This window comes from Helicoverpa armigera, chromosome 26, assembly GCF_030705265.1.
Source record: "Helicoverpa armigera isolate CAAS_96S chromosome 26, ASM3070526v1, whole genome shotgun sequence".
Lineage (NCBI taxonomy): Eukaryota > Metazoa > Arthropoda > Insecta > Lepidoptera > Noctuidae > Helicoverpa > Helicoverpa armigera.
Genome location: NC_087145.1, coordinates 7,672,394 through 7,699,999, shown reverse-complemented (window position 1 = coordinate 7,699,999; position 27,606 = coordinate 7,672,394). Strand labels below are relative to the sequence as shown.

At 38.8% G+C, this 27,606-nt stretch overlaps 2 protein-coding genes across 2 annotated transcripts in view; one reads left to right on the top strand and one right to left on the bottom strand.

Annotated features, from left to right (window-relative positions):
* Positions 1-27,436, bottom strand: part of LOC110372659 (vinculin) — a 34,440-nt gene extending 7,004 nt beyond the window's left edge. Inside the window, exons 1-20 of the mRNA XM_064041741.1 lie at positions 27,226-27,436; positions 13,175-13,282; positions 12,722-12,867; positions 11,634-11,739; positions 11,042-11,143; positions 9,523-9,655; positions 9,006-9,087; positions 8,513-8,630; positions 8,044-8,165; positions 7,532-7,598; positions 6,872-6,981; positions 6,356-6,458; positions 5,717-5,853; positions 4,944-5,074; positions 4,122-4,270; positions 3,669-3,734; positions 2,950-3,061; positions 2,406-2,499; positions 1,725-1,914; positions 166-405 (exon numbers count right to left, since the gene is read on the bottom strand). Of these exons, the coding sequence (XP_063897811.1) occupies positions 166-405; positions 1,725-1,914; positions 2,406-2,499; positions 2,950-3,061; positions 3,669-3,734; positions 4,122-4,270; positions 4,944-5,074; positions 5,717-5,853; positions 6,356-6,458; positions 6,872-6,981; positions 7,532-7,598; positions 8,044-8,165; positions 8,513-8,630; positions 9,006-9,087; positions 9,523-9,655; positions 11,042-11,143; positions 11,634-11,739; positions 12,722-12,867; positions 13,175-13,282; positions 27,226-27,282 (2,373 nt within the window). The 5' untranslated portion in view covers positions 27,283-27,436. The remainder of the gene's footprint in view (positions 1-165; positions 406-1,724; positions 1,915-2,405; positions 2,500-2,949; positions 3,062-3,668; positions 3,735-4,121; positions 4,271-4,943; positions 5,075-5,716; positions 5,854-6,355; positions 6,459-6,871; positions 6,982-7,531; positions 7,599-8,043; positions 8,166-8,512; positions 8,631-9,005; positions 9,088-9,522; positions 9,656-11,041; positions 11,144-11,633; positions 11,740-12,721; positions 12,868-13,174; positions 13,283-27,225) is intronic.
* Positions 19,188-20,970, top strand: LOC135118838 (regulatory protein zeste-like). The gene is made up of 4 exons (XM_064041875.1): positions 19,188-19,885; positions 20,087-20,273; positions 20,358-20,813; positions 20,904-20,970. Exons 1-4 carry the CDS (start codon positions 19,694-19,696, stop codon positions 20,906-20,908), a joined length of 840 nt encoding a protein of 279 aa, XP_063897945.1. The 5' UTR covers positions 19,188-19,693; the 3' UTR covers positions 20,909-20,970.
* Positions 27,437-27,606: the final 170 nt, after the last annotated feature.

Sequence of the window (27,606 nt, the reverse complement as noted above, 5' to 3'; positions counted from 1 at the left end):
ATTTCTAAGAACTTCATTGGTTCATAAATACACTCATGTTCGGGCTTGATAGTATACTATCCTAATTAATTCGAACATTTATTTAACGTGTTTATTTCCACTCATGAACTAATCAGTTTTCGTAAGAAACTTTTCTCAAGTAATAATTGTAGTAATAATACTGACCAATATAGGATGGCTGGGATGTGGCTGCCTCCTAAAGATATCCTCTCCCTCATCATCAGTGTCAGCTGGCGGCGGTGGGCGGGGCGGTGGGGCGGCGCCAGCGGGCGGGGGTGGGCGAGGCGGTGCAGCAACGTCCGACATGTGCAGGCGAGACAGAGCTTCTGGTAATGCAGGGGGCGGCGGGGGCGGGGCGTAGTGACCGGATAGGGCTGATTCTACTTCACCGGCAGCGCTGATTATCTGTAAACCACAATTAAGTTTAAGTAAGCTGTTCAAAGTGAAAGTTTCTGACCCAGTACCTGGATGTCTGAATTTTAGGACACCCTGTGTCACCCTGATTTTTTTGACGGTCTCATGAAGTCCACTCTTTATAATGGTGTAACAAACTTCACTTTTGCTAAAAGCCCTGATGCTTTGAACCTGGCGCGGATGGCGGCCTGCAGACAGACTGCTGCAGTAGCAGTACTGACCTCACTGTTAGCAGTCCGCCAGGCAGCAGCCTGGGCGCGGTCCCCGAGCGCCACAGCCTTGGCGCGGTGCACGGCGGGCGGGATGGCGGCCTGCAGGCACTGCTGCAGTAGCAGTACTGACCTCACTGTTAGCAGTCCGCCAGGCAGCAGCCTGGGCGCGGTCCCCGAGCGCCACAGCCTTGGCGCGGTGCACGGCGGGCGGGATGGCGGCCTGCAGGCACTGCTGCAGTAGCAGTACTGACCTCACTGTTAGCAGTCCGCCAGGCAGCAGCCTGGGCGCGGTCCCCGAGCGCCACAGCCTTGGCGCGGTGCACGGCGGGCGGGATGGCGGCCTGCAGGCACTGCTGCAGTAGCAGTACTGACCTCACTGTTAGCAGTCCGCCAGGCAGCAGCCTGGGCGCGGTCCCCGAGCGCCACAGCCTTGGCGCGGTGCACGGCGGGCGGGATGGCGGCCTGCAGGCACTGCTGCAGTAGCAGTACTGACCTCACTGTTAGCAGTCCGCCAGGCAGCAGCCTGGGCGCGGTCCCCGAGCGCCACAGCCTTGGCGCGGTGCACGGCGGGCGGGATGGCGGCCTGCAGGCACTGCTGCAGTAGCAGTACTGACCTCACTGTTAGCAGTCCGCCAGGCAGCAGCCTGGGCGCGGTCCCCGAGCGCCACAGCCTTGGCGCGGTGCACGGCGGGCGGGATGGCGGCCTGCAGGCACTGCTGCAGTAGCAGTACTGACCTCACTGTTAGCAGTCCGCCAGGCAGCAGCCTGGGCGCGGTCCCCGAGCGCCACAGCCTTGGCGCGGTGCACGGCGGGCGGGATGGCGGCCTGCAGGCACTGCTGCAGTAGCAGTACTGACCTCACTGTTAGCAGTCCGCCAGGCAGCAGCCTGGGCGCGGTCCCCGAGCGCCACAGCCTTGGCGCGGTGCACGGCGGGCGGGATGGCGGCCTGCAGGCACTGCTGCAGTAGCAGTACTGACCTCACTGTTAGCAGTCCGCCAGGCAGCAGCCTGGGCGCGGTCCCCGAGCGCCACAGCCTTGGCGCGGTGCACGGCGGGCGGGATGGCGGCCTGCAGGCACTGCTGCAGTAGCAGTACTGACCTCACTGTTAGCAGTCCGCCAGGCAGCAGCCTGGGCGCGGTCCCCGAGCGCCACAGCCTTGGCGCGGTGCACGGCGGGCGGGATGGCGGCCTGCAGGCGCTGCTGAGCGGAGGACAGGGCTCGGGCGAACTCCTGGTCTTCAGTGTTGTCGCGTTCAGCTCCTCCGACGAGCAGTACGCGGTTTGCCAGTCTGAAGAAACAGACATAAACTGCTTAAGAAGACACCCTTTAATAACCCGGTCGAGGCGAAGCACGGTGCCAATCGCGGTGAAGCGAGCGTTGAGAGGCACACAAAATGGTGTACAAGTTCCAGCGGCAGTCTTGGGGCGCGAACCGCGACGCGGTATGCTTCGCGTGACGAGCCGCGTGGCCGACGCGGTAGTACATAGAGGAGCATATCATCGTTACTGCCACTAGATCAACATTCAAACATTTCGTTGGTTTCGGTCAATTCCCTTATCTCCAACTTCTCACCGAATCAAAAACAGATAGAGCCTATTAAAGCGCTGATTTATCTGCCTTATTTGAATAAACGCTAGATAATGCTGAGTAATGATATTTAATCTATATGAATATGAGCGAAATACAATAAATAAGCGGGTTAAGCTCGCCGTTGTACATAATCTTTCTGTATTGTTAATGAATGTCTGTGAATATAAACAAATTAACACAAGCACCTACCTGGCAATAGCAGAAGTATTATCAACCATCTTCTGCGAGTCGTTGTTGCGAATAGCATCCTCACACAGGTATGTATGCTTCTGCATCAATTCACCTGCAAGGATAAAAATTATCTATCTCTTTAACGAATTTTTCTAAACGAGAAAGAGCAAAGAAAGGGATAGGAAGATGAAGGTAAAGAAAAGAAAAATGGAACAAGTAATGGGAAGAGGATGGAATAAAGAGACATAATGGGAGAAGTATTATAATAGAGGGAAGCAGAATACAGACATATGAGTAGTGAGGAAGATAGACGGGGATATTACAGACACTTTGTTAGATACACCAATTATAACATTTGTATTCTTAAATATGTATCCAATTAAGTAACACAAAGCGACGAGAATGGGATAAAAAAAAATCTATCGTTAAATCTCGATTCCATTCATATTTATGCCAATAACATACAATTCTATGAAGGTCATTCTGAAAAAATACAGACTTAAACCTCCCGGAAAGGATTGAGCAGAGACTCAAAAACCTGCCAAAATAGATAACAACTCACCAGCAGTCCTCACAAAGTCGAGGGGATCTACCGCCTGGTCACACAGGTCGCGTACGCGCAGCACAGCTTCAGCGTACTGGTTCTTCAAGTTGTTGAAATGTTCCTCTGCCACCTAGATTGTCAATAAGTTTACATGTTTTATCTTCATGAATATGGGTGAGAGTAGAGATTTGCAATCTCTAATATGACACACATCATCATCTCCCGAGCCTTTTCCCACTTTTTTTTCATGTGACAGACTTGGATGTGTAATGTACAAACACAGCCCATTAACCTATCTCAACCTATAAAACGTCAATAGATTTTATTCTTTTCACAATAATGGAAGATTAATTTTCGATTGGTAAAATTTGACAGACATGGGTGCCTGCTGGCGTCTGTACTCCGTACATTTTCTTTGTATGTCTCCACGACATGACCAGTTTTGAACGCTCCCCATGCTATAGACACAAAGATAATGTACATGTATATTTACACACAAATATAGCTCACCAGATATCTTGAAATCATAAATTATATAACAGCTAGTTACAGATGAACTTCGTTAGTTTAAAAGAAAGCTTTTATTTGGTCTGCTTTTTTTTGCGAAGTATTTTAGAGATGCTGTGCTGATCACAAGTTTTAAGGAATAAGATTAGGAAGATCCAATCTTAGTTAAAGCTGAAGTATATAATACATTTTATACACATAAAATAAGTACAAACAGATATATATGTTACCTTGCTATCAGGGTTGTAGAGCCTGATCTTGCCAGCTAAAATCAGTTGTGGTGACAGTTTCTCCACCTAAAATACACAATGTAATATGTATTTTTATTGCAATTTATTTTACATTAGATAGTAGGTGTATGAAGTTTATATGTAATACATAGTCTAGTCAATTTAAACATTTGAAGTTACATAATTTTTTTGGTCTAATTTGACCGGACTAACAATAAACATTATTAGAAGTTATTTAACGGAATGACGCAAGATACACAAGCTCTAATGACATTGTCGGTCGAGTTTTTAATGTAGTAAGTTTACTCTATGGTTTTTGGTTATGTCCATTTTTTGTTAAATTTTAGCGTCGATCTTTTCGGCGAAAAACCATCGTGTTCCGTCGTAGGCCTTTTATGTACCAGGGCCGCGGTCCCGCAGCCCCGGCAGGCCTTGGCCTTGCTGGGTATGTACCTGTCTAGCATTCTGCGTGAGCTGATCAGCGAGGCGCTTGTTGTGTCCGCAGCCGGCCGCCACCACGTCCGCCGCCGCGCATGCGCGCTGGCTGAACGCTGCTAACGCTGCCGCCTTCTCGTGGAACTGACTCTCGCGACCTGGGGTGCCTGGGAGAGGAACAGGAGGAAATCAAAATCAAGGCACTTTTTGAAGGTCAAAATGACAAAAGACGGCCCTCAAAACGCCCGCCCTGAGTGTATACTTCCTATGTGTTTTTGCTGGGAAGAAGAGACGCAACGAACTCCCCAGCTACACATAGGAAGATAAATAGATGGAAAGATTATTTTTTATTGTATGTATCAACACCAAGAATATTAACAACATAGGAAATCACAAGACACAAAGAAAGTATAATTGGCGGAATTAATCCGCCAAATTAAACTAGCGATCCTCTCCGACTTCCCAAGTCAAACCGACTCTGTCCGAAAGGATTTTCATGTGTTTTTTTTTTAATAAAATGATTAAAGAGAAAGGTTTATATTTATTGTGGGATGACTGTGCGTGTATTGACTGTGCGATTGTATGCATGCTGGAGTTGATGCTGCTATACGTGTATCGTTTGTATCGTTCTGTAGACATTTTCTGTGTTCAGGATAGCAACTTTATGTAGGGTTTGAAAAGTATTTGGTAGACTTACTACCAAATACTTATTACCAAGGCAAGGTTATTACAGACTGAGTATTATAGTTATTTCCTGTATATTTAAGTTTTATGATTTACTAACTTTTTTGAATATAACATGTTGGTGCCTGATAATAAAGTTAAAATAAATAATATTACCCATAGGCGCATTGACAGCGTCGGTGAAGTGCCGCAGCGGCGCGGCCACGTCGATGAACTCCTCCACCACGCGGTTCACCACCGCCCTCTCCGTCGCTCGCTTCAGCTCGTGCAGCTTGTCTGTTAGCTCCCTACGAATAAGTAAACAAGCTCATATACAAGCTGTTGATTTGCATCCGTGCCATATTCAAGAAGGTAATTATGCTAATGATTCTCGACCCAAATCAATAAAAAAATTGTTACGTAATTTTTTTTTCGGAATTCCTTAAATGTCATCTAGCCTTATTTAAACTTGTAGCGTATGTTACTGGCGTTAAAACCGTGCTGCTCCCTCACACAAACGCAAACACAAAGCATACGCAACGATCACTCATAAATTTCATTCATAAAATTGGATTACTTCGGAAATACCACGACATTACAATGACAAAAAAAGCAGTCCTCCTCCTGAACTATGGCACAAATGCAAATCAACACCTTGTATACTATTATACTGTCAATCTTCAGTCACACGCTCGAAATAGTATATCCAGTATTAAAATATCGAAAATGAGTTCTATTGCGCAATATAGATGCATATACACACTTAACAGAAATAATAATAGAAGGGGAAAAATATGCGTCATAAAATAAAAACCTTCAATCAGGTAGCTGAGGATGAAGCTACATCCCAATCTCGAGTCATCTATATAAATGAGCCCCATGCCATGGTAACAATCATAACACTCAGTTATATTTTTTACTGATGAACCTACAAATAGAAGTAAACTAACCTGGTAATAGCACGCGCCTCCTCACTATCTCCCTTCCCGCTGGCACACAAGTCAGCCAACTTGTCAGACAGCCGCTGTACTTCTGAACATAGTTGCAGAACTTCTGCCTTCTCACGACCTTGGAGACCGTCAGCGATCTGTTAGGTAAACAACAGTTCTGACAAAAATCTTTATAACAAACCTACCCTAATGGGTAATCAAATTCAGGCTGTAAGAGTCAGGCCCGGTTTCATTGGTTACCGATAAAGTGTCAGTTAGTTATCTGAAAGTTAATGCTATCTGCCAGATAAAAGCTCTGCTTATAATTTCTGCCAGATATTGGTATCTAAGACCTCTGAACCCCAACCAAAAGTTATAATTTATGTGTCAGATAGGTTCCTGATAGGCTTTCAAAGACTTTACATGTATCTGTTACTGGGGAGTTGGTTCCACCACTTCTTCTTCCCAGTAAAAACACGTAGAAAGTGTTAAAGGGTGGGCGTCATTTTTTATAAATTTATTTGACGTTCGAAAAATGCTGTTTTGCAGTCAAGTTTAAACAAATGATTTTTTTTAATCAGTAGCTTGTGAAACTGGGCATCAGAATATAATTAAGACTACAAAGAGTCTTTGCAGATATTAAGTGTCATGAATTCTTACCCTCTGTCCTTGGGAAACAATGCTGTTGATAGCTTTCTGACCCTCAATCCTGGTGACCGGGTCCGCTGCCGGGTGTAACAGCCACTTGTGGGCTGTCTCCAGTCTAATACAAACATACAAAATAATGCTAATTGTGTCCCTATACAGTGGTTTTATCGGTTCTATACATAAAAAATATATTTTTAGGTTTGATGGTTAATTTATTCTTCCTAAAACTTCGTATTTTAATTTAGTTTGATTATTAACGCACGGTATGTTCAATCATATTTAGAATACCCGCACACTACAATATTTTTTACAATATTTAGGCTCATAAACCATTATGTAAATGAATGGCAGTAGACACATAACAACGATCAGGTATTTGGCCTGTATCAGACCGACTGAAAACTTTGAATGCAATCCAATTTTTTATTAAAGTTTTTGTTCTTACCATTGGGCTAACTGTCGGTCCAACCTTTAGTCTGAAGTGTGCGGATAGGCTTATAGGTAAAAATGTTAAATAAGAAATCTCACCTGGCCTGCATGGTCTTCCCGCCCTGCTTCTCAGCGGCCCTCACTCCCTCATTCACGATGGAGTCCAGCTCGTTGATCTGGTGACGCAGGTCTGACGCCAGATTCAATGCCTGCGAGAAAAACATGGTATTAGCTCTCAAATCATCATCATCTCCCGAGCCTTTTCCCAACTATGTTGAGGTCGGCTTCCAGTCTAACCGGATGCAGGTGAGTACCAGTGCTTAAAAGGAGCGACTGGCCTATCTGACCTCCTCAACCCAGTTACCCGGGCAACCCAATACTCCTAGGTTAGACTGGCTGTCAGACTTCTGACTACCCGTAACGACTGCCAGAGATGTTCAATGATAGCCGCAGGTTTCAAATATGCAAGACATTATACTAAGTTCACCACAATGAGATAAACTCTGATATCACAAACAGGCACTTAAACGTTATCAGTTATTTGACCATGAAGGGGTAATTTTCACGTTCACCGCCTTGAAGAAAACATTACCAAACAATACCTTTAAAAATTCAGAAGTCAAAATCATGACATATTAGTATATCATATTTAGGTCTTTAGGTACTACGAATATCAGTACTATATTTTTTTTGCCGTATTATATCCGTAGACAACAAATCCACAGATAATGCCTAATATACATAGTTAGCCTTAATTACCTTGGGTTCTCTGCCGTGTCCATACTGTCGCTCGTCACAAAGATGGTCTGCATTGATGCCACCGGATCTAGGAAAAGAAAAATATACATATAGCAGTCAAGCAGAAGTAAATATTCTGACACTTAACCTAGCACTCGCATGCCACTAAGATGCGAATGGGTTCATATTGAATCACGTTATGGAAAGTTTAAGACGGCCGTGATATAAACGTGAGAGTTTTATCCCAGGTTAAGAAACTTTGATCTGTACTAAAATTCCCTATTTTTCAAATAGCTGCTAACACTAATCTTGACGAGTATGAAGTTAACTGTATAGCGTCAGACTACAATACGATAGGCCCATAACAGCTCTTTCAAATCTAGCAGTTTATCTCATGTAGAAGAACCGACAAGAAACCCCTTTCAAACAATTTGCAACTAGTGTGACGTTTCATAGGAGCCTGCAAAGGCCTGTTTAAAATTAAATCATTTGACTTTGACAAAATAGTGTTCTAGTGTGATTGCAGGTGGTACCTGGCGAGTCTCCTGGCAGCATCAGCAGGTTCCGGCGCCAGGTGTTCGGCAGCACGTTGAGATGATGTCAGCACACTGCGGATAGCTCTCTCGCCTGCACTGTTGCGCTGAGCCTCAGGGTCCTAGAGTACATGAAATAATTTTAAACGATTCTTACAGTGAGTTGCAGTCAACTATAACGAACCATTTTCAACATTCATTTCATTTAAAAAATGAACAATAAACTTTTGGCAAAAGGTCGGTTGCTAATAGAATCGTCTTCGGTTAAACTTTTAAGTAGACAAGAAGAAAGAAAAGGAAATATTTCGAGTAATATTTACACTACACACAATTTTTTTTTTAAACCTCCAATAAAATAGAAGTTATAACTATTTAAAATACGATGACCACACATTTTACCAAACCGTTTAAAAATTGTGAACTTTTTATCGAGTTAATATTGATTTCTCAATAACAAACTAGGACTCACATTAAGGAACTCATGCGCAGCTCCGATCTTGGCGTGTATCTGTTGCTGCAACGCCTTCAGCACCGCCACGTTGTCCTTCTCGCCACCGTCTTCCACGTATGATGTTAGTTGCAGCACACTGAAAGATAAACGTTATTATTTACAATTTGTTGTAAACGTAAAGTAATATTTTTCACATTTACCATCTGCCTTTTTCTTAACTATTTTGGGGTCGACTTCCAGTGTGTGTCTTCGGTGAGCGAATGCAGCTGAATAACAGTATCACATTTAGAGATAGCCTATCTCACCTCCTCAACCCATTTACTTTGACAACCTAACATCCCGTGGTAAGACTGGTTGACTGGATTTCGAACATTAGAACCAAGCAGTAAAATTATTAATTTTGATCCTCAAAGTGGCATCCATCTTCTGTTATCAACATTTTGCAGATCGTGGTTTAACATAAAATAATCCCCATAACATTTTTAATAAATATATTATTGTATACACTCACCGAATGATCTCGTGTATTTCATCCGCCATCCTTTGAGCGAGATAGTTTCTGTTCTCAGCAGCCTCCTCCATGCCTTTGCCTCCTGTAATAAAAACGTACAAACAATTAAGTTTTGTTCTTTCAAAATTAAATGAATTATTAGTTAACTGGACACGTTAGGCAAATGCATCCAGAGAGGTGGGCCAATATTGTCACCTAGTAAACATTGCAAACGGCGTATATGGATGGGATGACGGGATGATTTGGACGTCTACAACTTTTTTGGAACATTCGAAGGATCGGAAAGTGTCAAGACGAGATGGGGAGTTCTATACCCAAAGGTAGTTTTTCCTACAGGCTAAAGAGAAACCAAAAACCAGTCAAGAAGTGTCTCAGGCTAAGCAGTTCAGTAGCATGAGTTGTCCTTAGTTTAAGCAACGCTTCGCGCGGTCGGTTTTTGTTTGGGAAACTTTTTATCCATATTGGTGTCCTTTGTGATTCTGAAGGCACGTAGTTCTGTCATACACGCGACACTTACCCTCAGTGAGGATGTGTATGTACATCTTCATGGAGCAGATGAGCACGGGCGCGAGCTGTTTCACGCTGTCCAGGCAGCGAGTCAATGTGTCCGCGTGAGGCGGGTGGGTCAACTCCGCTGCTCGGGCTGCCACCTACATAACACAAAATTATTACAAAATATGGGGGAATATTAAAAAAGAAAAATACTCTGGAAACCTATTAAAACTTCTCCATAATCACCATTTTCCCAACCCTATGCCATCAATTACACTAGTTTACATGACTTTTGTTCATGAAATGGAATACATACGGTTACATTACTTTGGGTATCTACATCTCGGAAAAAATATTTAAAAAAATCCAGCACGTCAGGTTTTTGAAATATTTATTAAGAAGATTTTTACAAAAAACACATCTAAATAAACGATAGACAGTTAAAAATGGGTAATTTTTGCTCTTTTTTTATAAATATTTTCATCTGTATCTCTCACAACAGACCAACAATAGTCCCCTAGCATGTTTTCGACCCAAAAACCTTGATAATTTTGCTCAAATAATTTTAAATCTTGGTGAAATCGCTCACCGTGTTCATCACTCACACTACCAAGATTTTCTGGAAAAAAATCTAAGTAGGAATGCAAAAAATGAATTTTTTGTGACATATTTACACCCATACGCTCATAATTATGCAATAAATTTACGATCTCTTTGTAATTATCACTTTTTTTATTGCCTAAAAAAATTTTAACGACACTTTTGAAAGAGTGCCAGGCTGCTTTTTCTACATCGGTTAAAAGGCTCTCGAATTTTGTATCGTCCAATATTCTCCTGATTTGAGGACCCACAAATATTCCTTCCTTTAATTTAGCAGCAGAAAGATTCGTAAATACAGAGCAGAGATATTGAAATGCAGGCTTGGACTTATCCAAAGCTTTGGTAAAATTTTTCATCATTGGTTTACCAAATTTCAGTGATCTATTTTTACCTGAATACCAGGAGCTGAGGACCAATCTGCAATTAGTGCAAATCACATGAGGAACCCAATTTTTATCTTGATTTGACACCAGAAATCCAAAATATTGTATATAGGCTTCATGCAATGGTTTTGTTAAAGGGAAACCACGATTTAATTGAACAATTTTCCCACAAACATAACAAAATCGATCTGGATGTAGTTTACACACTCTAGATGACATTTTTATATAAAAATTAGACTTTTGATTCACACAGTTGTTTACAAAACAGAACGATAAACGCATTTAAACAATTGCGGGTAGATTAAAAAAAAGTCATCGATATCTCCGAATTGTGACGTGCTACGAAAAATAAAAATATATTTTTTTAGTAACCGTCCATAGCCTACTTAAATAATATAGGTTTCATTTCATGAACAAAAAAAAAATATTTTTTTGTAAACTAGTGTTATCAGCAATCATCTTTGTCTTCATTCCCACCCACTCTTTCGTGCCATCCAAAAAACACACATTCCAGATTTGCCCTTACTTCAAAACGTAGTCAAGTATGTAAAGCTTGCTTACCTCTCTGGCGGCCCTGGAGAGTGCTGGCGAAATGTCTCTGAGGAACTGCACCAAGTCTTCCATCGTATCTATGACCTCCGCCACTCCTAGGTAGTCCAGCACCTAGAAGTTTTCAATTAAAGAATATAAGTTATCTTCATCATCACCATCAGTGGGCATCAGAAGTCTCCTTGTCGTAATAAGATATAGTTTCATTTCTAACTTTACGTATTTCCACAAGTTATACAATAGAAAGGCACATAATATAACACTTCCCACGGTATTACGTGACACAATACCTATGAACTGGGTTTTAGAACAGAAACTATGTGATTACCAATGGTACGTTCATTTTCCCATAGAAATATGTAAAAAATGCGAACATATTTTCGTCATGCAAGATTAGAAAACTTACGTATACAAGGCTTCCAGGGAAATGTAGTACAGTGCATTAAGTAATCGAGATAAGATTATACGTTCCAGTTCCATAGAGATTTTAGTACAATTTATTTAATTGAACTTTACAGCCCCAACTATACGAGCCCCAAATTTTTGCAACCCTTTAAATTCATACACTTGTTTGTGATACAAGTGCATTTAAAAGGTTACTAACCTTTTTACACTCCTTAACGATCTTCCTAACTTCTGACTCGTCGAAACACAGCAGCAAGGCAGACGTGCCCTGCAAGATTCCTCTCGAACCTTCGATCAGCTTCTTCCTGCAAACCACACTTATCTTGAGCTCCTTCACATGGGCGTCACACGACTCGAAGGAAAAGAGGCTTGCGTCAACAGACATTGACATCGTGGCTGCATATGCAAGAAGGAACCGAACCTTCCGTGCCAACCATGTCTTAAAAGAACTCTTAAAAGTTCAAACTACCCTTTCGTGCAATGGGTAGATGACCTTACAATTTTGCAGTATCGATTAGAATTCTGAATGAAAAACGAGTAATCGATTGTGAAACAGCTGCGGAAGCTTACATAAGAAATGGGATTGTTTAGTTTAGAGGTATTTATGATAAGCATTCCGCAACAATATGGAAGCTTACATAATATGTCAGCGTCTTGGAAACAATCATTTTTAACTTTCCGGATTTTACAATCATTGAACTTTTTGCTTTTAGTAATGACTAGCTGGTGCCCGCGACTTCGTCTGCGCAGGTTTAGTATTTCGAACAATATGTTTACAAATTGTAGCCTATGTGTTATTCTGATGTATAAGCTATATTATTGTAAAGTTTCATTAAAATCCATTCAGTAGTTTTTGCGTGAAAGAGTAACAAACATCCATACATCCATACATACAAACTTTCGCGTTTATAATATTAGTAGGATTAGTTCATCTGCATCATTGTTACGTAAATACGTACACGATTGCTAGTAACCAATTAATTTGTCATCATATACTCATCTGACCTCTGGCTATGACTTGCCTGTCATGGCCGGTAGCATCAAACTACAAACTATTATTAAATATGTAGATGATACGTCACTTAAATAAGAATCCCTCAAGTTACAATCCTCGACAAATATATGTATCCTACTCTTATCAGTATGGAATTTTGGGGACCCAATATTTTGTCAATGGCAGCATGCATATCTTTCGCTGTGCGGGTGTTGTGGTACATTGGGCAACACAGAAGGTACCGTAAATAAAAAGATCAGTATAGAATCTTGCGGACCTAAAGACCACCTTACCTTGCAGGTCCTGAGAAAGGATCAGCTCTCAACATATCGGAGGCCTGCTGCAGCAGAGTGGCAGCTGTCTCCACACGGTGTAGTGCGCTCGGCATGTCGTGTCTGAGGACCGAGTCTTCTGAAGACTCGATTGTCTCGTGGCCGACCTGGGGAGATTGTTCAAAGTATTTTGACGATATGTCCTGAACTTAAAGACCCCAAAATTATGTTGGCGAGATCTAGAGCTTGAACCCGACATCCCCCTAATCGAATTTGCAACATTCTAGACAAGACCAACAAAACAGTCATCTTTCATTAGAAAAAGTTCTTAAGGTGAGAGCTTTGTGTTCATAGCTAGAAACTTAAAACAGTCATTAAAACGTTATCCGATTTTTATAGGTAATTCTGTACTTTCTTCGACAAGTCTTTTTCTTTGACATTTAATATAAGGGAGCAAATTAGAGCTAAACTCACCTTAACCAGGTTATTGACGGCGAGAGACACGGCTTGCACCGGCCTCGCCAGGTCAGGCATTGCGTTGCCATCTTCTGCTTCTTCATGGAGGATCACCAGACGAGAAACCTGGAGACGAAAGGAACACAAGTTTAGAAAACAGGTAAATAAATAATTAACAGCATACGTAGATGCCACGGTAAAATACGGCAACGGCAATAAAATAGATAACCCTACCTATAACCAACGTGTTTAATCGGTGAAGAGGAAGTAACCTTAAGTTCTTCATAAAAATCTTGACGTACTCGAACGTAATTCTTGCAATTTGAGTCTAGAAGATGCTGAATTATTCGCTCATAACGCCCTTGAAATAGGCAACTACTTTTTTGGCTAGCAACTTTATATCTTGGCAGTCGAACACTAGACGGTTGTTTACCAAACGATCCATGGAACACCACTTTTCAGTTTCTTGACATTTGCTCCGCTTTGTGAAACGTCCATAAATTATAAAACGCCACTTCGTCTCGCTCACGTGACGGAGGCTATTAACATAAGCTCGAACTTTAAAGTTTAAGATGATATGCTAGAATTGTGATGGATTATCCTAATAGGTGATGGAACATAAGTGGTAGAGTATTTAAGTAGTACCCTATTTAGAAACAAATTGTATAAACCAACTATATTGTATTGCAAGTACTCAACTAACTCCAGAATATTGATGACTGAGCGAGTAAAAGTATCTTCTAAAAGTTTTTCCAATCCATCAAACCATGTTACGTAAAATCATAGCATATAACACAGCTACAATAACTTATTTGATCTCCCAATTACCAGAACATTCCCTCATAATTTTCGTCTCCACTATCACAAGTAGACGATGCAGAAATATGTATACCATTCTCCTTATCTAAAAGTAAGAAGAGCAAACAATGCATAACGAGGCTTATCTATAACTTCATAACTTTCTCTGACATTAAGCCGTTGCCCGTTCACTGCAGATAACTAAGTCGTTGTGTCTGCATTCTACACTTGCATTTTGCAATCGGATAGTCATGTATAGGAGTGCATTCAGGATTAGTAAGTACGTCAGGCTGCAGGCATTCTTGCGAGCTATTTATTCTGAATGTCAGATTTGTAAAGGGCCCTTTATTTTGTATGAGATGGAACTGTCTTATTTTCGTTAAGAAACAGCTTGTATTTTACCAACTTTTTTATTTGCCTCCTAATACTGACATACTTGAATCTTTAATTAAACAAAGGATTTAAGGATTTCATCATGTTCGTTTAAAAAGATATCTGTTCAAAAACCGCTAACATAAACAGGCATAAACTTATATTGCAGAAGATGCCCATTTATCGACTACATAGCAACCAAACAATAAATTAAAGCTATCATTATTCCTAACAACAATAGCAAATATTTCAGTACTGCAGCATTAGACACGCCATCAATATTGATTACTATCAATTTTCAATCGTCTTGTCTCAAGAGCCTAAACGCCAGACGCCAGGTAAGGTACCTACGAGATACCGCTCGCCATATAAGGTGCGCGCACGCAACAAGCCAACGCAACATTCATTCATGGTTTTTTGTACTATGTAAGTACGAGTACTTTGTTTTTGTTTGGGCTTTCGATTTTAATCTTGATGTATGCCAGTAGTGTCGGTGTTATGAAATTGTAACTGTTTTGTGTTTGTCACGTATTTACTGGTACATATTATACTCTCATGACATACATATGTCTTGCTTTCTGATTACTCAGTACCAAGCTTCCAACTTAATTCCACGTATGTTTGTCTGTCTCATAAAGTCTTTGGTCTGTCTACTCTACATGTCTTACTTAACTCTCTCTACATGTCTAAATTCTAATAGGTTTTAGTTATTTCTACTTCTACATAATCGTTATCAAACCAAACGAACTCTAATTTTCAAAAAGCTTTTATCCTAAACCTGCCACTATCTCCCACTTAGCAATAAAACCATCTTATCGAACAGAACCCATTCCAGAAATGACTCCAATCTTTTTACCTTCGTGACTTTTACAAATCACCCCTGTTCACCAGGGGTGCGTCGGAAAGGGCGCGGTATTTCCACCCCTGACGAGACAGCCTTGGGTCTGATTGTGTTTGTCCAAGATGATTATGTGGCCGTCGGGGCTAAATGGCTGCGGAATCGTATTGGCGAGTGTGACGGTTGTTTGTTGAGTGTTCAATTCGGAAATGATGCTAAATTGAGTTGCGAAAGCAATGCGGATACTTAGAGATGCTCAGCAGTTACAGTCAGACAATTTTGTTTTAAATAAATAACGATTTTAAACAGCAACAGTGTAAAGACAACATGTATTATTTAAATAAACGTAGGAGTAGATTCGAAAACGCGAACAAAAACATCTTCCAGACCGTCCTATGCATCATACAAGGAAAATAAACAGAGTCTGCGCATTTATGCCTAAACATGTATTCCCAGAACCAGATAGGCATGCAGTAACAGGTATAACGTATCGACGCGAGCCACTGGGTCAAGGTGAAGCCGAGATGTTAGCTCTGGCAGGGGCACTAGCTAATCTAGGTGTACATTTTCAGTGTTTACAATTCCAGAACAAAGAAAATATTCTGCTATACTTACTTTTGGCATAGAAAACCCCTAAACTGATCATTCCTCACCTTTCAAAGAGTCATCAATCCAATTGGAGACCCATTCAAGACCTGATTGGTTACACACACTTTGGCAAATAAACGCACAACTAAAGCGCCGGAAACCTTTTGTGCATAGGTATCTACTTATGGAAGAAATAAAGATGATGCATAAGCATGATGAATGGACAACGATGCAACATTGATGCAGATGCTACAATAAGTGCTTTTGCAATATGTCGACTCTAAATTGCCAATAAGTTATGAAGCATCGAATCGCTGATGTAATTGCATCAACTGTTAGATTCCGTGTGAACTAGGCGTTTGATTCAAGCGAAAGTCTAGAGCTTGTATAACTTTACCTACTATTGGATGGAAGTATAATTGCAGTGCATTTGAAAACTCAATTTTATTGACATGGAACTAATCATGCTTTCCAGTTTAAATTAAGTTTAATCTCTTGCTGGCACAGTTATGTTCTTGTTATTTTCCTCTTTTAATCACATGATGCCTGTTATTTGGATGCCACAGAGGAGCTCTTAAATAAGCTTGAGCGGTTGCAAAATTTATGTATTCGTTTTGTTTTCAACCTAAAGAAATATGATCATGTTTCTCATTTTCGCAAAGAACTCAAGTGGCTCCCTATTCGTCTTCGCAGGAACACGCGCATTTTGTGTCTCCTTTTTAATATCCTTTTTAATCCCAAATCTCCTTCCTATCTGCGAGAACGCTTTTCATTTGTTCGCTCGCCTGATGCGCTCTGTAGAACGCATCTCAAATCTCTCCTTAAAATCCCCTCCCATTCCACTGACTTTTATTCCTTCTCCTACACAGTAAACGCAGTACGGTTGTGGAATTCGCTGCCGCCTGAATTAAGGAACTGTCAAACTGTTGCTACTTTTAAACAGAAACTCAAAAGTTACTATTTGTCCTCCTCTTCTTCATAGAGTCATTTTATAAATTATGTATTTTTGTATGTATGTATTATCTTTTGCTTTATATATGTATATATGTGTGTAATTTATATATCTTTACTATGTCCTTTTACACAGTCTATCTACCTACTTCTCTTCATTCTAACTCTCCTACTACGGGTCTGCTGGAAGAGATTTCGATTTAGAAATAAGCAGTACCTTTGTACTATTTCTATTCTATGTCTATTTCTTTTATATGTTCACTGTGTACATAAATTGTTAAATAAATAAATAAATAAATAAATAAATAAAAATGACAATGTGTCAGTCAACATTGGCTTTATTGGGTTCATTGGGTCTAGTGTTGAAGATTGGCTATAACTGGTGCAACATTTAACTAAGATGAACTGCCAACGACACTCCTCAATGCAAATATGTCCGTAAAACCCTCCCAACACATGAATATGGCAAATAATAAAATCTAAGTTCGAGCGGTGTCGTAATATTATCTCCAATAAGTCCACGGCCACTACCACGCGTGGGCGTCGACCATATGGTGAGTTTTAGCGGTGACAGCTACGCTATTATAAAATTGAACTAAGATAATTTCTTCACGGCATTTTCACTTATTGATTTTGTAGAATTGAAGTTTCTTCAGAGCCATTTCTCGGCATGATGCCAGTTAGCTGCTTGAAGGGTGTTGCGCTTGACAAAATAGATTTCATTGCAAAAAGGCGAGTCTAAAATCAATCATGAAGATATTCAGATTTCCTTTCAAGATGACCTAGCTAAATAAGAGAAGTCAAACTTTTTGATAATAATCTAGCTTCATAAGACGGGTATTCTACTCCATTGCTTTAATCTGAAAGTTTTGAATACAGACATTTGGGAGGTCTAGAAGTCTTTTAAACTACTTTTTATACATATAATCCTAACCGGCAATTCGCCGAAACGAGGGTCACTGGAGAGCGTAATTTAATACCAGACCGAACCAATCCGAAAAGGATTAGGTGGTTCGAGAGAAATACCAGTATCCAATTTAATCGGTTCTATTTAGCTTTCACAGCGGAACAATGAAAGCTTTATGGTTTAAAAATAAGTATATCCAGTTCTAAATCAATCAAAGAAAGCTTATGCTGTGAATTATGGTGATGGCCGATTATGTTAAGTGTTTCCGAGCGAAGAATTTCGAAGTAACATAACTTGTGAAAGGTTTATACATTTATTGATTGACGTCTTACAAACAGAGAATGGTTTGATACACGAACACTATGTTTTGAAGTGTAACAATAGATCTTAAAGAAATATTCATGATAATCGATCCAAAGAATCCTAAGGATCCTCCTATAAAAGAAAGCTTTCACTTGTAGGACTTTATTTAAATTTGATTATAATGAAGTAGCCATCAACCACACGTGCCCAATGAAGACGGTAATTTGGAGCATCGAGCGTAACAAACATGTTGAACATATAGATTTACTCACTAAACCAATTAATAAACCACAAAATACAATGTCATACGGACAGCGACCTATTTGTATTATGAAGATATAATTTTTATTCTAAGTAAGAGTGAATAACAAATAACAAAGGTTACAAAATGAAAAATCATTATTTTATTTACTTACTAAAACCACAACATAATAACTAATTTAACTTTGAGTTCCAAATAAAAGTCAGAAATATTTATTTATCACTCAACAAGACAATAACGATCATTAAGCAGACAAAAGGGACGATACCTCAATTACCAGGAAAAATGTTGTACATGCAGAGGAAACCAGTCCTAAATGCACTGACCAATTACCAACGACAGATGCAAGCAACATCTTGGGAGCGCCGCTGCAGTTTCGACAAGGTCATACAAATTAATCGTGAGCATTTTACTAAAGGAAATCAATAAACTCTTGAAGCAAATGAGGAAATCCCGGAGACGGAGATTGTGTCGGATAAAAGCTAGTGATTGGATACAGAACCAATCGAACATACAGAACTAGGTACAAAATCTTTTGTGGCATATCTCAGTTTCGGGATGTGAAAATCCGCAAATCTTTTTTTTAGACGGGAAATCATCAAATGACTGTCAACACCCAACCATGTTCCTTCCGAGGGTAGATAGCTTTTAAATTGGAAATTATAGATCTAGAATAAACTCTATACATTTATTGTATACTTAGAGCTGTAACGTCTACTAATACCCATGGGTAAGATCATTTCTTTAGCGTAGGCAACTATAACTTTTAGAGAGCCCTAATACTGTGGCGGATTATGGGGTTATTTTATTAGCAATTAAATAATAAATAATATCTTAGAGTAGGATTTTATGACTTCACTGTCCCTATGTAGTTAATGGGTTCCTTTCAGTTCATGGCTCCTAATAGGCAACAAGCTGTTAGCTGTTACCATAAACGGCGTATAGCCATAAAATAGGCCATAAGTGTATGCTAAACTCTTCATATTGACAGATCGAGATGAGATTGTCAAAAAACTACGTAACTATGCGAAAAGGGAACAAGTTACAAATTACAAGAAACGGTTAACAAAATCTAAACAGTTAACTTCCTGCCAGTCGTCGATAACTCTTATATGACGTCATCATTATTATTGAAACAAGTTTGTCGAAGCAGTCTCAAGTGCCTCGTCTCAGTCATCTCATCTCAAGTATTAACCACGTCACTGAGCGATTGTTCGGACGTGTGACTCCGTTAATCTTTTCGTGTAAAGTTACTTATTAATATTATACTTTCAATTATATTCAAATCAATAAATAATTTACAATAAGATTTCGAAATCAACATAGTGATCAATATACCAATTTATTGAATCAAAAATTGCAAAACGCGAAAGGAGTTTGGCTCTAATTAAAACTTTTTCGCGATCACCAATAGCATTCGTAATTAGAACTAAACGCAAGAACGAATTGTCATATTGTCAGAGAAATGACAGCATCAACTTATGTTGAAACTTGAAACCAGAGTTTTATTTCGCCGAAATGATTAAAGTAATGGAGCCCAAGAAGCAGATATACACACAAAAAGAGAAGAAAGTATTTCTAGAAATATTGAAGAGTTATTCTAAAGTTGTTGAAAGTAAACACGGCCACAGTTCGGCTCTGAAAGCCAAGAACTTAGCTTGGCAAAAAATAGCTGCCGAGTTCAACGCAAACCCGCATACTGAATTGCATGTAAGTATTTATTTGCATATTATACCTACATAAATCAAGTTTCTAATTTAGTGAACTGATAGAATCTCGCGTTTTTGACATTCTCAAGTCTCAAGGACTCAATACTAGTTTTGTTGTTGCACTTTATCAGATTTCAATACATTTATCTAATCTGACATCTTAGAAGTTTATACTTTATTTATTCATCAACCCTTCTTGTAGAGAACACCACAACAACTTCGAAGATTATGGCTGAACATAAAGCATCGCCAACGAGGAGAACTCGCCAAAAAACAGCATCACATACCCATTGGATCTGTGGGTGAACTATCCAGAAACAATGTGTTGCAGATAGCACATGCACTTATAACTGGCATTGATAGTTCTGCAGACTCCGATCTTGTTCTAGGTAAATACCTTTTTATGCAGTTAGATCATCTCCTTTTCATCCTATTATGTCTGATCATTACACTAAATCCCAATTTCCTTGCAGAAAAATTAACAGACAATGACCCACTCCAATCAGTTCAATCAGAATCAAGTCTGTTTTTAAGCGAGGACTCTCAAAATACTTCCGAACAAGAAGCTTCAGCATTGAGGACTGTGAAAATGGAACCGATGTCACCAATCAGTGGCGCATACAATGCAGACGCTATTTCAACGCCTATAGTTAATCAAAACCCACCAGATGTACCCAATAATGTACAGAAGGAAAATCATTTAGATCAAGACAATAATGCTCTGCATCGGAGTATGGAACTTGAGCAGTTGGAGATTGAGCTCCTCAGAGAGAAAGTAAAGGGTGAAAGGCAGGAAAGTAAAAGCAGGGAAGCCCATAATGCAGCGATGCATGATTTGGAAATTCAGATTTTAAAAGAAAAACTAAGAGAGGCTAAAGCGAAAGCTGACTTGGCAGAGTTGAACTTGAAGAGACAAAAATATCGAGATGGTAATGTTATTTTCCTTAATTTAAGTATTTCTGTTCATTTAAATTTTTAACTTCCCATACTTTATGTATTTTCTTTTTCTAATTTTCCAGATTGAAACTTGGAATTAAAATGAGGATGGGTGATAATTTTAAGATAGAAGTAGTTATAATTCAATATTTTATACGTATTTTTTGTTAACATACATTACAAGATAAAAATAAAATCTTAATAGCTTCAAATTTAATGTTTTATATGATTAAAAATACCTATGTCATAAACAATCGATACTTTTACAACGCAGAAAAAAAATAACAACAAAACGGTTACGAAATGGCTCCCGGTTGATTCCAAATTTAAATTTAGGCGCGAACGCGCGCTAAAACTATAACAAACGGCCAGTGAGTCAGCGTTCAAACATAGAATATTTGATTTTAATATCACCTGGCAACATTATCGCGCTGCACAATGTTTACGAGATCCAACTTCTTTGAAGAAAAGATTTCTTTCAAGAAAATCGATATTTTTACATTTTGATAAACACGATTCGTGTATTGGAGGAGATTTTTTTTTGTTGTGCCACTGCGGGCAAAGGCCTCCCCATTTTGTCTCCACACCTCTCGATCTTTTGAGTCTTCCCACCAATCAGAGTTGTTGGAGGAGATATGACAATTATTTTATTGATGGAGACAAGTCGAAGATAACCACTTAAGAACATAAAATTCAATATAAATGTATATCTTTGTGTTAAGTCTGCCTTGGCCGCGTGAGTACAAAACGTGTAAAACGAATGGTTGCTTTCCATGATGTTTATGCATTGAGGAAAACTCCTTACGATTCAATCAATGTAAGGCATATGATGAGGGCAAGGCCATTTTATTCGACTTATCAAAGAATCTTATCAAATTGACAAGGGTCTTTTGATACATTTCTTCATTTTTAGCTTGTTCCAATCGTCCTCTACAAAAGAACTCGTCCCTGCTTGTTCCACTATCAGGGATGACATACTGAAATAACTGAGCGTTTTCATAAAATATGTCATCATTATTATCATGCTCGAGTTTCTAACAATGTAGGCTCTATTTTATCCCGTTGTGATAAGTAGTTCCCTCGTGAGGTGATTGAAAATGCGAAAAACTTATAGATTGTACCTACAGACAGAATTTCAATTGCAATTGAATTTTGACTCAAAATAAAGTCAAAGTCATGTGCCTAAATTATTTTGCAGCGAGCCAATATAGGTAAGATTGCTATTGGTTCAGCATCCCTGTTCTATACCTAGCTATAAAGAAGTGCATATTTCGCAGAGCCAGACAGCGAAAAGCAAAAAGGTTTCAAACGAACTGGGAGTCAGCCTGCAGTTTATTTATAGATGCGGGAACGTACGGGATGAATACTTAATGTACTGTACACTTGCAACACTAACTATGGACTTTACTGCAGTTTAATGCTTGTTTTTTGGCACTGGATTACAATGTTCTTGTTAGAAAGCAAAAGGAAAGATCCCGAACATATACTCCTGGTTTTTGTCATGAAATGGATACCTAATTTAACTTCAATCACCGTGCATCGGCATAAAAGCTCCTGTGGTGAAAATGGCACATGTAAAGGTACCTATTTATAACTTAAAACTTGGACAAGTACCTAGATTGACTTTAAAGATTTTTGAAGCTTTTCTCAAAATGAGCAAATACTGAGCTATTTTAATCAATAACTGAAAACCTCCCAGATTTGCACAAAACAATAGGGAACTGTTACTTCATAAATTCCAGGCCAGCCGCGTAATTTATACGGCTCTGGCTTTTACCAAGCCGAGTTACTTGTAATGCTAAACAAAGCATAATATGCAAGTAGTAAATTGTTCGCTCTCAATACTGCAACAGCTCAAGATCGAATAATTTATTGCGACGCCGGCGCCTCTATTTCAAAACTCTTTGCTATTTTTGTAGATTGAAGTGTGTTTGGAGTTTACGATTTGAAAAATTTCGTTATATTTCCCCGCTTTGAAATTGCAGACTCTTTATAGCCTCATTTGTACTGTTGCAATCCGAAGGGAAATGTAGGAAACATTCTAATATGCAACTTGGCAAATACTCCTTGCATTTAGGTCTTCAATCTTTAATAATAGAAGACTAACACCGTCTGAAAGTTTAGTCTTTTTAAACGGTCTCAACAGAAAATAAAGGTATTTGGAACTCCATAATCGTAACAAAAGAAAAACAAACAAACAGACCAATTAAAAGCACAATAAAAGAAGTTCAGGGAATCTATTCTCGTGGTGGACTCTATACTACCAAGGCGACCTTGGCGTGACCATTAGTTCGGTAGGGCCGAGCCCCGCAGTCCCATGGCAGAAATAGCTACGGATACAGGCGAGGTTACGCACCTGCCCTAATTACTTCATCACGTGGTTTCCCAGAATATTATGGGAGCTTTCAACTTTTAAGTTTGTCAACTGAGGTAAAAAGCCCTAGGGGAAGATAGACTTATTGCGTTTCTAGGATACCGTCGATGGAATTGCCTGCTAGTCTAGGTAGCAAATGATGTAATTACCCTTCGCGCTTTATTTGTTACGAGTAAAGGATTTGAATAAGAGGGACAGTAGGTACCTACTGTGAGAGGATAATCAATGAGCATATGAATGAACGAACTACGCTAGAGTTTGCCAAAAATGCATCGATGCAATGCAATGTATTGTGTGTATTACTGAAAGTGAAAAAAGTAAAGATCATGTCGTTACAAAAAATATCTTCAAAATATGATCCAAAAGACATAATATTTTTAACTATCGGGCCATTCAGTATTAAAACAAAAACGATAATACCTGAATAATTTAGAAAGGCTAGCCCAACACACGTAAAAGTACGCTACAGCACGCAAGTATAATTAAGTATATTTTATATGACAATTAAAATATTTCCCAAGCTCGCTGCCTTCGTGTCGTGAAAGCTTAGCCTTATTAGGCTTTACCGATTGTGGCTAGATACAGTCACAAAATGTTCATGATTTATGTTCTAGTTCTCTTTTTAGGTCAAAGGCTTTAACGAACTCATTAATTATTACCAAAGGACCAATTTCCTTTTTTGTGGCGTAACAATCATGTTTTTGGTGACTATAATTAATTATTTGTAAAAGTATGTCATCATCTCCCGAGACTTTCTCAACTATGTTGGGGTCGGCTTCCAGTGTTACCGGATTCAGCTGGGTACCAGGGTTTTACAATGAGCGACTGCATATCTGACCTCCTCCGCCAAGTTACACAGGCAACCTTACAGGTAAAATTATGAAGTGAAGGATTTATGAATTGTAACGTTTCGGAAGTTTGTGGTCAAATCAAGATGTCAAAGTCAAAAACGTTTATTGAAAATAGGCTAGTTTTTAAGTTTTTAGCACTTTTTCACGTCAAATAATACAAAACGATGCTCAACGATACAAGTTTGATTTAACGGGAGATGAAGTAACGTAACCAAGGACCAATAATTCTTTGTGTGCTGTACCAACAAATCAATATGCCAACATTTTAAGTGTGACGATATGCAAACCTGTCTAAAGTACAATGTCAGTCATCGAACTCGAGACTTCACGGTTCAAGACTCTTTATGGACCATTGTTTCTATGATGATTTCATTTATACAGCTGGTGCAATAAATGGTTCCATTATAATAAATTGGAATGGCCAAAAAACATACATTGTATCAAACTCAACTCATTTTTTCTATTACAATCAGGCCTATAAGAGCTCTTTCGAAACACCAACCTTGCTGCACGGTTCCAAGGAGTGAGTCTTATGGAGAAGAACCGGCAAGAAACTATAGATAGATGCATGTATAAGTGAACCTTGTGAAAAATAATTACATTTGACTTATACCTATGTCGCCGAATCTCAACGTCAGCGTCGTGCCCTTTTATCGCAAAAATAATCCTCAATGCACCAATTTAATGCTTATATCATTGTTTATGTTATAATGCTTTTCCCATCTTTTCTTCTAGAAGCTGGGTAACAGATAGGTCCTTAGATACAATTCTACATTTGATAATGCTTTGTATACGACTATTACAATTCTTGCGCGACGTGCAATCAGTCTTTAAATAATGCGACCTTTAAAAAATCAACCTCCATTATCTTTGTATTGTAGGTAGCCCTTTATTTTATGATGTTGAGTGGGCCTGTTATTTAATGTAGGTATGTGATTTTGTAACACGTAAATTGCCTCCGATTTTTTCGTCTTTAGCCTTTTCGTGTTGCGGATTCTTTGCCTCAGGCAGGTACTTTGAGATGTCGTAAATGATTTTGAACTACTAAACTGCCATTGTTGATAAATTCAAACCACCTTATTATAAAACGTGGTTTTAAAAAAGTTCCGGCTTTTGTACCACCTTTAAACCACCGTCCCGAACAAAATCAGTGGACTAAAGCTATAACTAAAACGAGTACTTCTTAAAACCACGTTTTATAATAAGGTGGAAACAGTCTAAAATTTGGTTGAGCATATTTTTTTCTTAAATAACTTTCAAAGAAAAGAAACTGATAATACAACAAAACTGATGAAAAACAAAATCTGGTGCATGTTAGAATGTTTATTTGTAAAACTCTGACTAGTGCAACGCTTTTAAATTAGATCAGAATTAAAAATGGACTAGTCACAAAATGTTTGTAAAGCGAGTGAAAAAAATAATTATGTTGAAGACTTGTTTAGAATCCACACTGCTAAATCTGTTATATGGTCAGTCCTTGGATGGGTGAACCTCTTGTTATGATGTGTTCCTCCATGTTTCCGAAGGCACATCACTGGGTAATAAAGTTGACAGGACGAGTTCAGATAATTGGTGCCTCCATGTATAACAGTGGTACACAGGTGCATTAAGTTAAGATTGTAAGACAACCATTACATACTTTGGGAAAAGACTATCCAGATAATATATTATCTTAAACCTAAATAAATACTGACTGCATGTAAAAGTATCAAGTTAACGGTGCTGTGGACGTAGGTGTAGGTAGGTATTAACCTTGCAGTTTTCGCCTTGACTTCTGATAAAATCTGACTTATTTGCTCAGGCCTTACATAAACAAATGATAAGTATATATTGCTATACTGGGCTATCTTTTGCAGACACTACAAAATAAAGGATATTTTCTTCTCGTTGCAAGGACACTACACATACAATGCGTTATGACACTGAAAATGAAAACAAACTACTTCATGTAGCAGTAAATTACTTTTATTATGAAAATAAAATGTTTAGATATATTGCTGAACAGTTTGGTTGATAGAATACGCTCAGCTTAGAAAAAAGTAGTCCAATTTGAAAAGTTACTTTAGTGTTAAATAGCCCATTTATTACTTTTAATCCAGTACAAGAGTTTCCTCTAGACAGTGAAATTGTAAGGAAATAACGAGTTTAGAATGAACTTTGTTATGCCTTTAAATTCTATTTATTACTCACAAATTAACAAACTAAAACAAATGACTCAGTTTCAATAATCATTCAATAAGTATTGGAAACAACTATATTCATAGTTAAATTCATAGATTCTGAACAGTTTCTGTTCATTTTCAATATTAGTCATAATGTTGTTTAAGAGTAAACAATTAAATAGGCTTATTTCTAAGAACGGCCATTAGTATACATCTGGTATTAACTAGTTGAATTTACTTAATTGCATGATGTTTACCAAATGGCCAGTCTGAGATAAAATAGACTTGAATTGAATTATTATAAGTTGCACTTAACATGAGTTATTTGACAGGCCATAATTTATAATATGACAAAACAATTCCATAACTTTATATCTGCACCTCGGATTATCTAAAATTGACATCTTCTGAAAGAAGTCAATAATTACGAGACTTGACTTTATTTCTTGCACTTCATCTATGTCTGCATCATACCTATGATTAAAATTGCACCAAAGAGGTACAGAAAATGCTTCTTTTTAGTCTTTCTGAATCAAATAAACTTTATGGACAACTCCTCGTAAGTTTTAGCAATACAGGTGCAATTTGATTGAGATGCACTTTTGTACTTACAAAGGTTGCATCGTATCAAATAATGAGCTGATAAGAACTTGACAACAAACTAAAACGTGACAATGATGTTCCCAGCCCAGTTAATTCGTCACACGTTTAATTAATTCTAATTAATGACATAACATTCAAATACAGAACAGCATCTGATTCACTTCACACTTCTTACCGGCCAAGGTTAACCAACATGCGACACCCTGGTTCGTCCGACCAACCGAAAAGGCCGACACAGCCTCAAGACCAAATAAAGTGATTTCCATCGCATACCTCCCGCGTTAATCACTCCTATGACATAATACGCCGATAATATTGTAGTAAACGACTGCTGTAAACAATAATCTACTGATCTTACACCTACACTGGTAAACTAGAACGTTTTTCTATAAATAATACCGTGTTAAAATCTCACCTGTTGAGCAACTGGCTCCAAAATACTCTCGATAATTTTTGTGTGAAACACCGGCATTTTGTATTTTCTTTAGTCTGACACTTAATTACATTAGATAATAAACACAAATAACAATGATCTCACAAAATATTCACAAAATAAAAATAACACAACCGAACGAGATAAGCGACACAAAAATACTGACGGATTAGTGTTGCGCCACGCCAGTGCTGCGCGAGTGAACGTGTTGCCGATATAGTGTTGTGAAATAAAACAGCCAAACCGTCACATTATCGGAATACTTGTTGTTAATTGTTCGTAGTGTATTTTGAATTTATATTTAGTCTAATGAATTTAAAGCTCCTGCCAGGCAAAATCGGAGGTGTGACTTAACGTTAGGTA

Coding starts and splice junctions, on each gene's coding strand:
- LOC135118838 (XM_064041875.1), top strand. CDS start 19,694: ATGATTAAAGTAATGGAGCCCAAGAAGCAGATATACACACAAAAAGAG. Junction 19,886..20,086: donor ACCCGCATACTGAATTGCAT/GTAAGTATTTAT, acceptor CCCTTCTTGTAG/AGAACACCACAACAACTTCG. Junction 20,274..20,357: donor AGACTCCGATCTTGTTCTAG/GTAAATACCTTT, acceptor ATTTCCTTGCAG/AAAAATTAACAGACAATGAC.